Raw genomic sequence first — 9,413 nt, forward strand, 5'->3', positions numbered from 1 at the left:
GTAAAAAAAATCCCCACCAAAAAAAAAAAAAAAAAAAAAGAAAGGTGAGAGAAGGGCATTCAAGTTGGGGCAATTGGTGGAGCAGAGGCGTTTAGGCTGGAGACAGATTTGGGAGTCACAGCATTTCCAAAGGTAACTGAAGCTGTGAGAATAGAAGGCCATGGAGAAGCAATCAGAGCAAGAGGAGAGTCTGGAGACCAAGAAGTAAGAGAGGGGAATTTCAGAAATTTCTAGGTTCCTCCCACACAAGGCCAGGGATGGGAGGACAAGCAGGGGGTCAGAGTGGACCTGTGGGTCTCTCCTGAGAGGATGCCAGGATTCTGGGCTCAGCACCCTGGGAGGAGTGAATACTGGGCCACATCAGAGGCAGCCTGGGAAGGTGGAGCCCAGCCAATGGCCCGGCTAAGTGCAGCTCCTCCTCTTCCTAGGCCAGCGACACACCCAGGCTGCAGCACTCTCTCAGGTTCGGTCCCAGGAATGGGCTTCCCCAAGCACCCTCTCTGGTTCTGACATGAATTCCGACTGCCTGCTGAGTCCACTGCTGGCTGTCAGGAGCCAGGACCCGGAGAGCCCTGAGGAGTAGCCGCTCAGGTAAGATCATCTGTATCCAAATGGATCCTGTCCCTTGGTACACCTGGCGGACGGAAACTTCTCCGGTGGGGAGTCGAGGAAGGTAGTTGAGGAAGGTGGCCTGGACACGTCCGCCACCATGGGTCCGGATGGTGGAGAAATAAAGGGCTCCTCCCTGCTCTGCTCTGGGATTTTCCCAACTGAGCAGAGGCGGGAGGCAGGGGCTGAGTGGAGAGGAGCTCACAGGGAAACCGGGAGCTGGGCAAGCGGAGCAGCGCTGCCTGGGCCTGCATGGCCCTACCCTGCCCCACCCCACGTGGGCTGGGCCTCGAGCCCCTGGGGACTCAGGGCTGGAGCCTCCTGGTTATTCCCTGAGAAGCTGCCAGGAGTTCCACCCGCTTAGCAGGACTGAGCAAAGCCCAGCTGATGAGTCAGGGCAGGGGCCCCACTTCCCAGTGAAGGGTGGTGGAGACAGACAGTGGAGAGAGAGGGTAGGGAGCGGACACCCCAGCCTCCCTCAGCCAGGACCTACCTGGTGTAGGAGGGAGTGGGCACAGACCAGACACCCAGGCAGCTTTCCAGGAAAGGGGCCCAGCCCCAGAATGTGGGTTCTGGAGCCAGCCTGCCTGAGTCCCCGTCCCAGCTCTGCCGCTCACCAGCTGTATAACTGTGAGCAAATTAATTAACCTCTCTGTGCTCTGCTTTCCACATCTGGAAATTGGAAATAAAAATTCTCATACCCTTTCCTGCAGTTGCTGCTGCATTGATTCATGAAAAGGGCTCAGAGTAGAGCCTGGCGCTGCATAAACACCCAACAAGTACTGGCTCTCACCATTACCCTGCTTGACTGCTGCAGGTCCTGGGGGTCAGACAGCCTGGTGACCTTCAGCCGGGATCCGCAGTCAGCAGGGTATTAGGAGCCTCTTAGAGAGAGAGGCTGTGCGGACAAGCTCCCTAGGTCCTGGGGGCCGGCAGGGTGGGACGAGTGCCTGGGCCTCTCCCCACAAGAACCAGCCAGAAGAATTCCAAGAGGGAAAGTGGGTTCCCCTCACTCTGAAGAGCAGTCCCATTCCTTACATGGAGGTAAATCTGACTCCTGCGTCTAGCACACCAAACTCGCCAGCAGGAGTAACGAAAGCAGCGTTTCCCATGTTGGTGTCTTGACCAGGCGATTCCATACGATGATGACAGTGGATTCTGTGGTCAAAGGAGTCTGGACAAGACTGTACACTGAGTGGCCAGATTATTATGACCACCCCATCCGTATTTCATTGACACTTCCAAAAATACTGAATATTGAAAACTTCCTAAGCAAGTACTCTCAAGGTTTTATTATTATTTGCATAACTAATTCACTTCATTGTACTGATGGGGTGGTCATAATAATCTGGCCACTCGGTGTATATTCTGTCCCCCTGTGGGAGATTCACGCTGTGAGTCCATTAGTTTGGTCAAGGAAAGGGGCCTATTTCACTGCCTTCCTTTCTTGAACACAGGTTCCTTTTCCCTCACTACTCCAATAGCCAGCCTATGGGATAGGGTTCCATGGAACACCAGTTTGGTAAACACTGCATTACCAGGCTACTTGAGAAAGCTTATTGTATAAAGAGAGCCGTCGACCCCTACCTTAGGTCTTTCAGCTGGATTGCCATTGGCCTTGCTTCAGGTGAGTTGCACCTGAGCAGGACACTCTGGATCATTTAACTGAGTGTTAGACCAGGTGGGAGTTTGCGGACAAGTTTCCAGTCTCCTCTCCAACCTAATCCTCCAAGTCAAGTAAAAGGCAAAGAGCAGGTTCCCCTTGGGAGGGGCTGCCTCAGAGGAGAGAGCAGGGCACAGAAAGGAGAGAAGTCTTCCCAAGGCTCAGCCCCCTGGGGAGGAGGGCCAGGGTTGGAACAGAGGGAGAAGGCAGAATGTCCCACCTACTTAAGCCTTCGCTCTGCAGGCCTGCAAGACCAGAGCCACAGGCCCTGAGAGGATTGAGGGGCTCCCTGGATGTGATCACCTTCACCCACTTTTTTGGAAAAGAGTTGGGTTCTTCACTTAACTACTTACGCTCAAATCCCAGCTCTGCACCTAATAGTTGTGTAACCTTGTATAACCCCTCTAAACCTCAGTTTCCTCCATCTGTAAAATGGGTTCAGTGATAGAACCTAGCTCCTCTGAGGCTGTGAGGATTAGATATGATGACATGTTTCTCTCAAGTGTTCACAGTGACTACTTGATAAATGTGGGGGATTCTTATTATCGTTCCCTGTAGCAGCAGCAGCCGACGCCTGGATCCACCATGAACTGGGGGATCTTCGAGGGGCTCCTAAGTGGGGTCAACAAGTACTCCACAGCCTTCGGGCGCATCTGGCTGTCTCTGGTCTTCATCTTCCGAGTGATGGTGTACTTGGTGACAGCTGAGCGTGTGTGGAGTGACGACCACAAGGATTTCGACTGCAACACCCGCCAGCCGGGCTGCTCCAACGTCTGCTATGACGAGTTCTTCCCCGTGTCCCACGTGCGCCTCTGGGCCCTGCAGCTCATCCTGGTCACGTGCCCCTCGCTGCTGGTGGTCATGCACGTGGCCTACCGGGAGGCACGGGAGAAGAAGCACCGAGAGGCAGTGGGGGAGGACGGCGGGCGCCTCTACCCGAACCCCGGCAAGAAGCGGGGTGGGCTCTGGTGGACGTATGTCTTCAGCCTGGTGTTCAAGGCCAGCATAGACATCATCTTTCTCTACATGTTCCACTCGATCTACCCCAAATATACCCTCCCTCCTGTGGTCAAGTGCCACGCAGCTCCGTGTCCCAACATAGTGGACTGCTTCATCTCCAAGCCCTCGGAGAAGAACATCTTCACCCTCTTCATGGTCGCCACGGCCGCCGTGTGCATCCTGCTCAACCTGGTGGAGCTGGCTTACCTGGTGAGCAAGAGGTGCCGCGAGTGCCTGGCAGCGAGGAAAGCCAGGGCGGCCAGCGCCTCTTCCTGCAAACAGGAGGACCTCCTCTCAGGGGACCTCATCTTCCTGGGCTCAGACACTCACCCTCCTCTCTTACCAGACCTCGCTCGAGACTATGTGAAGAAAACCATCCTGTGAGGGGCTGCCTGCGCTGGGCTGGCAGGGTGGGCCCAGCATCTGTCATGGGTGCAGCCTTAGCGGTGGGAAGCTCCTGCCACCTGCCCCAGCTGTGTGGCCTTGGGCACTTCCGTTTCCTTCTGTGTAAAATGGAGATGATGAGGCCACCTCTTTGGGTTGTTGCTATGAGGAAGAGTTTAATTAGAGATCAGATGTGCAAGCCACTTTCATGTGTGGGGCCCGCGGTCAGGGCTTAATAAAAGTCCACTCCTCCACTGATTCAAGGTGCCCTTTGGTTTCTCGGCCTTGGTGACCCTTATTGGGTCATTCGGTCCCTCTCTCTGCCCCTGGTCCAGCCAGGTGAGGGGCCATCCTCTCCCCCAGAAAGGGTGCCCAGCACTCCTAGGGGTCATGCTGCCTGCTCATGCCTTTAACCTCCGCTGCAGTGTTAGGCCTGCAAAGAGAATGCATCTTAGAATGTGGGGAGCGGCGTTGAGCAGTCGAAAGTTCAGGACTTGAGTCGGAACGCTTGCATTCCAGCCCAGGTTTCACCGGGACTCTGGGAAAGTGACTTCGGCTCCTCTCCAAATGGGCCAATGCACCCGTGGGGTTGTTCAGAGGACTGATGAGCTCATGGTTGTGCATGGGGTTAGCCGGCTGTAAAAGGCCACATAAATGTTAATCATTGGTATTAGGGTGCGCTGGATAAATGCTTGTGGGAAATGAGGCCCAGCCCCTCCCTGGCTACACATTAACCTTCACTGCCCTGAGGCCCCTCTGCAGTCCCGCTGGGTCCCACTCCGGCTTCCCCGGAGGCCTGGCCACAGAGGACTGACCGCTGGGGCATGTCATGCTGCCAACCTGCACTCCTTGTCTCCACCAGGGCAGTGGGTCCCCTCGACTAGAACACAGTCATCCCCTCCCATCCCCTGCACGCCTTACCAGCAGCCCAAGCTCTAGTCCCTAGAAATGCCCCCACCAGGGTAGGATGCTGAATCAAGATTGCCCCTTCCCATAGATGTCAGCTGCTGAGGACTTCAGAACCAGCCTTCTGCAGAAAGGGGCAGGAGAGAGGCCTGAGGACAAGGGGCAATGAAGCAACAAAAAGTGGACAGGAGCAATGCCGTTGTTGCTGGCCCGGGAGAATGAGGATACCAGGCAGGCTATTGCCCCCCCACCCCCGCCCCTCACTGCAGTCTCACCCACATACCTGCCAGACCAGGTAGCTCGACCCAGCCATGCCCAGCCAGGCTGGAGAAGGCGTGGGCCAGGAGCAAAGAGCCACAGGTGTTTGCTCTGAATATGTGCCCGGGGAAGTCCGCCAGCCTGCCTGCCCACCCGCTCACTCTCCTTGGCTCATTGGCTCAGAAAGCCCCACCCAGCAGGGCAGTAAAGAACAAAAGCTGCCTCTGGGAGGCCCTCAGGCAGACGGGGCCAGACCAGGGACTGGAGAGAGGCTCCGGGACCCAGAAAGGTAAGGACCAAATTGGGCAGGAGGCTGGGCTGGGAAGCAGGGACCAACAGGTCTAAGGATCCCAGGGAACCTTGGTTGTGGGCCAGGCTATCGGGAAGTGTGTTCACTGGGCCAGGCCCAGTGCTGAGTCCTGTGGATACAGAGATGATAAGACAGGGGGCTGCCCTCCAGAAGGGTAGTCTGGCATCGAAGACAGTTAAATAGACCATCTGAGTATCCATGAAAGAAGGAGGAGGATGCTCAGAAAATGTCCCAAAGGCATAAGATCTGAAGATACTGAGATCTGAGACAGGGACAGAGGAAGGGCTGGGTCAGAGATGGAACATGATGACACTCCAATTAGGGGGTGTGGAGGATGGAGCACACAGGACAGGGACCTGAATGGAAATAAAAGGAGATTTGGCTAGCAAACAGCCACTAAGCAAACGCAGAAGGGGATGTCCATGAGAGAAAAGGTAAATGGGGGGAGGACCATGCCAGAATCCCGCCTCCGTCCCTGCCCCAGTCCCTCCCCTAAAGCCAGAACAGTTGCAATTCCAGAGGAACCCACTGTGGTCAGGACAGTCAGCAAACGGGACCAGCACCCAGAGGGTGGGGACTGGGTGGGCCAGGATGATGCCAAGCCACCATTGTTCCAAAGAGAGAGCCTATTTGGTTTGGGAGGGAAAGTCAAGGCGGGGATGTCCTGGGGCCAGAGAGGAGAAATGAGAATGGATATCGCTCAGGCATCTGCCTAAGACAGTGATGGCGAACCTATGACACACATGTCAGAGGTGACACGCGAACTCATTTTTTGGTTGATTTTTCTTTGTTAAATGGCATTTAAATATATAAAATAAATATCAAAAATATGTCTTTTTTTTACTATGGTTGCAAATATCAAAAAATTTCTATATGTGACATGGCACCAGAGTTAAGTTAGGGTTTTTCAAAATGCTACACGCCGAGCTCAAAAGGTTCGCCATCACTGGCTAAGAGGCTGATAGGAAGGCACCCAGCTCAGGGCCTGGCTCCTGTTGGAGGAAACTGGAGGATAAAGACACACATCCCTCCCCTCCTGCCCTGGTCCAGCCCTGGGGCCCAAGGCAGAGTGGACCAGTCAATCCGCACCTTCTCGCTACTTCTTTAGAAGTCGGTGAAGGCTGATAGGAAGGCCCCCAGCTCAGGGCCTGGCTCCTGTTGGAGGAAACTGGGGGATAAGGATACACATCCCTCCCCTCCTGCCCTGGTCCAGCCCTGGGGCCCAAGGCAGAGTGGACCAGTCAATCCGCACCTTCTCGCTACTTCTTTAGAAGTCGGTGACCCACAGGGCGGAAAGGAGTCAGAGGTTGGCAGGCACATCCATGCAGGACGATTGTCCCTCACACGTACCTGTTACTTTGTAGAATAAAATATCCCCTGATCTTGGAACTGGAAGACAGAAGTTCAAGACCAGCTCTGCCACTTCCAGCTGTGAGGCCTCGAGCAGGTGCCCCTCGGGGCCTTGGCTTGCTCCCTGTGAAATGGGGACAGTGGCAATCCCTACCCCGCCAAGTCATTGCGAGTGAGGACATGATGACACAGTGGTTGTGAAACAGTTTGGCCGATCACATCTCTAATAAAGGGCACCCATTTCCAGGTTCTCCCCGGCCTGAGCGGGTGCACGCAGGTGTGCACCGCCCGCGCGAGGAACCACCAGCATGAACTGGGCATCCCTGCAGGGCCTCCTGAGTGGGGTCAACAAGTACTCCACAGCGCTCGGCCGCATCTGGCTGTCGGTGGTGTTCATCTTCCGGGTGCTGGTGTTCGTGGTGGCGGCGGAGGACGTGTGGGATGATGAGCAGAAGGACTTCGTCTGCAACACCAAGCAGCCGGGCTGCCCCAACGTCTGCTATGACGAGTTCTTCCCTGTGTCCCACGTGCGCCTCTGGGCCCTGCAGCTCATCCTGGTCACGTGCCCCTCGCTGCTGGTGGTCATGCACGTGGCCTACCGGGAGGCACGGGAGTGCTATGACGAGTTCTTCCCCGTGTCCCACGTGCGCCTCTGGGCCCTGCAGCTCATCCTGGTCACCTGCCCCTCGCTGCTGGTGGTCATGCACGTGGCCTACCGGGAGGAGCGGGAGCGGAGGCACCGCCTGAAGCACGGGCCCAACGCCCCATCCCTGTACGACAATCCAAGCAAGAAGCGGGGTGGGCTCTGGTGGACATACTTGCTGAGCCTCATCTTCAAGGCCGCCGTGGACTCCGGCTTCCTCTACACCTTCCACCGCCTCTACCAGGGCCATTACGACATGCCCCGTGTGGTGGCCTGCTCCCAGTCGCCCTGCCCCCACACTGTGGACTGCTACATCTCCCGACCCACGGAGAAGAGGGTCTTCACCTACTTCATGGTGGCCACAGCTGTGATCTGCATCCTGCTCAACCTCAGTGAGGTCGCCTACCTGGTGGGCAAGAGGTGCCTGGAGATCGTGGGCCCCAGGCGCCATCGGTCTCGGCGCCGGAGTCGCCTGCATGATTCGTGCCCCCCATATGCCCTCTCCCAGGGAGACCACCCCCAAGATGGGAACTCTGTCCTCATGAAGGCCAGCTCGGCCGAGGTGGATGCAGGTGGGTATCCGTAACCTGTGAGGTTGGCAACTGGGACCGCCAAGTCCCCCACCTGCTCCCTGAGGCCACACAGGGCAGAGGCACTTTCTGCAGCAAGGCATGCGAGGAAGGTGGCTGTGGGGCTCCGGAAGCCCAGCCAGGGGCCAGTACTGGGGGGCAGTTCTGTCTCAGGGTCCTGAGCCTCAGGGGAAGAAGGCTTAATGGTAGGCATTTTATATATGGCAATAGGGGATGTCAAAACCCTTAATAAATATGATTTTCTCAGTACCTTGCAGACCAGGTGGGGAGTGATGGGTAGGAGAGCAGGGGGTCACAAGGACCTTGGAGAGGAGGCCAGGACCACTCAGTGGGCACCTGAGCCTGGGAACCTCAGATCCTGGTTCAGCCATCACCCACCTCACACACACACACACACACACACACACACACACACACACACGCACACACACACACACACACACACACACACGGAGTGTGCCCCCGGGACATGGTGGGGAATACCCAAAGGCAGAGAATTTTCCAGGGGTTTCTGAACTTTGCAACCAGCTGTCAAGGCAGGAGAGGGGCCCCCGGAGACCCTGTGCCCAGCATAAGTCGGTTCTTGGCGAGCGTTCCTCAGATGAATGCATGATGCTCAGGAGGCCGCTGCCTCCCCACCCGGCCTCCCTGACTCTCCCCAGCACAGGTCCCGGGTGGGTGAGTCCCCTCTGAGGGGAGGAGGGAAGGCCTAGTGGAGGTGGATGGTGCTGAGAGCAATTCCAGGATGAGTGTCTGCCAGGGTGTCGAGGAGGCATATCCCCACAGGCCAGGAGCCCATTGAGAGCGTCCAAGCCAAAGGGTCCCTCACGGATCCTCCAGTCTGAGGAATTTTCCTTCTTTTTCCTGGATACACATTCCCTCATTCTCCTCCACCCCCACCTCACCACTCAGACCTTGGCAACTCCCAAAACCCCACCTCCAGCCTGGACCTGCCTGAGTCCCAGAGCGCCCACCAACCGCCCACAGGACGACCCTCCAGGAGGCCCCCAGGCATCTCCTCTCAGCAGCTCCCAAACCTGCCCTCCTCATAGATCACTCCCCACCCCGTGAAGAGCACTGCCAGTTGTCCAAGCCAGGAGCTGGCCTGCCATCGTCATCCCCTCCCATCTCCCAGCCCCTCACACCCCACATCCCAGTGCAGCACCAAATCCCACTATTGCAGCCCCTGCAATGCCTCCTGAGTCTGCGCCTCCTTTCCCACCCCACAGTGTTAACATCTCACTGGGCCCCTCCCCTCTGCCCTCCACTGTAAGGACAGAGTGGTTTTTCTATATAGGAATCTGACCATGTTCCTTCTGCATTAAAAATCCTAGGGTGGAGGAGGCAGAGGGCATAGAGGGGATAAATGGTGATGGAAAGAATAAAATAAATAAAATAAAATAAAATTTGCCTTAGCTGGTTTGGCTCAGTGGATAGAGTGTCAGCCTGCGGACTGAAGGGTCCCAAGTTCGATTCCATTCAAGGGCACATGCCCAGGGTTGCAAGCTCGATCCCCAGTAGGGGGCGTGCAGGAGGCAGCCAATCAATGATTCTCTCTCATAGTTGATGTTTCTATCTCTCTATCTCTCTTTTCCTCTCTGAAACCAATAAAAATATATTTAAAATAAATAAGTAAAAAATTCTTCTACCACCACCATTGCCCTAAACCTGGACACCCCCCCCCCAGCCTCCCAGCCTCAC

At 56.1% G+C, this 9,413-nt stretch overlaps 2 protein-coding genes across 9 annotated transcripts; both read left to right on the forward strand.

Annotated features, from left to right (window-relative positions):
- The first annotated feature begins 411 nt into the window (after window positions 1-411).
- Window positions 412-3,913, forward strand: GJB5 (gap junction protein, beta 5, 31.1kDa). Of its 6 annotated transcripts, none has more exons than XM_014541505.1 (2): window positions 412-591; window positions 2,837-3,913. In XM_014541505.1, exon 2 carries the CDS (start codon window positions 2,858-2,860, stop codon window positions 3,653-3,655), a length of 798 nt encoding a protein of 265 aa, XP_014396991.1. In that variant the 5' UTR covers window positions 412-591; window positions 2,837-2,857; the 3' UTR covers window positions 3,656-3,913. The 6 variants fall into 6 exon arrangements, with proteins under 6 accessions (XP_014396991.1, XP_005868611.1, XP_014396990.1 ...); XM_005868549.2 differs by having other exon boundaries at window positions 413-591; window positions 2,831-3,913; XM_014541504.1 differs by having other exon boundaries at window positions 413-591; window positions 2,834-3,913.
- Window positions 3,914-4,004: 91 nt separating this feature from the next.
- Window positions 4,005-9,108, forward strand: GJB4 (gap junction protein, beta 4, 30.3kDa). 3 transcript variants are annotated; one of them, XM_005868550.2, is made up of 3 exons: window positions 4,005-5,108; window positions 6,494-7,084; window positions 7,202-9,108. In XM_005868550.2, the coding sequence occupies exons 2-3, from the start codon at window positions 6,788-6,790 to the stop codon at window positions 7,706-7,708; spliced, it is 804 nt and encodes a 267-aa protein (XP_005868612.1). In that variant the 5' UTR covers window positions 4,005-5,108; window positions 6,494-6,787; the 3' UTR covers window positions 7,709-9,108. The 3 variants fall into 3 exon arrangements, with proteins under 3 accessions (XP_005868612.1, XP_014396988.1, XP_014396989.1); XM_014541502.1 differs by having other exon boundaries at window positions 6,494-6,988; window positions 7,106-9,108; XM_014541503.1 differs by having other exon boundaries at window positions 6,727-6,988; window positions 7,106-9,108.
- Window positions 9,109-9,413: the final 305 nt, after the last annotated feature.

The sequence above is a fragment of the Myotis brandtii genome, unplaced genomic scaffold (assembly GCF_000412655.1).
Source record: "Myotis brandtii unplaced genomic scaffold, ASM41265v1 scaffold274, whole genome shotgun sequence".
NCBI lineage: Eukaryota > Metazoa > Chordata > Mammalia > Chiroptera > Vespertilionidae > Myotis > Myotis brandtii.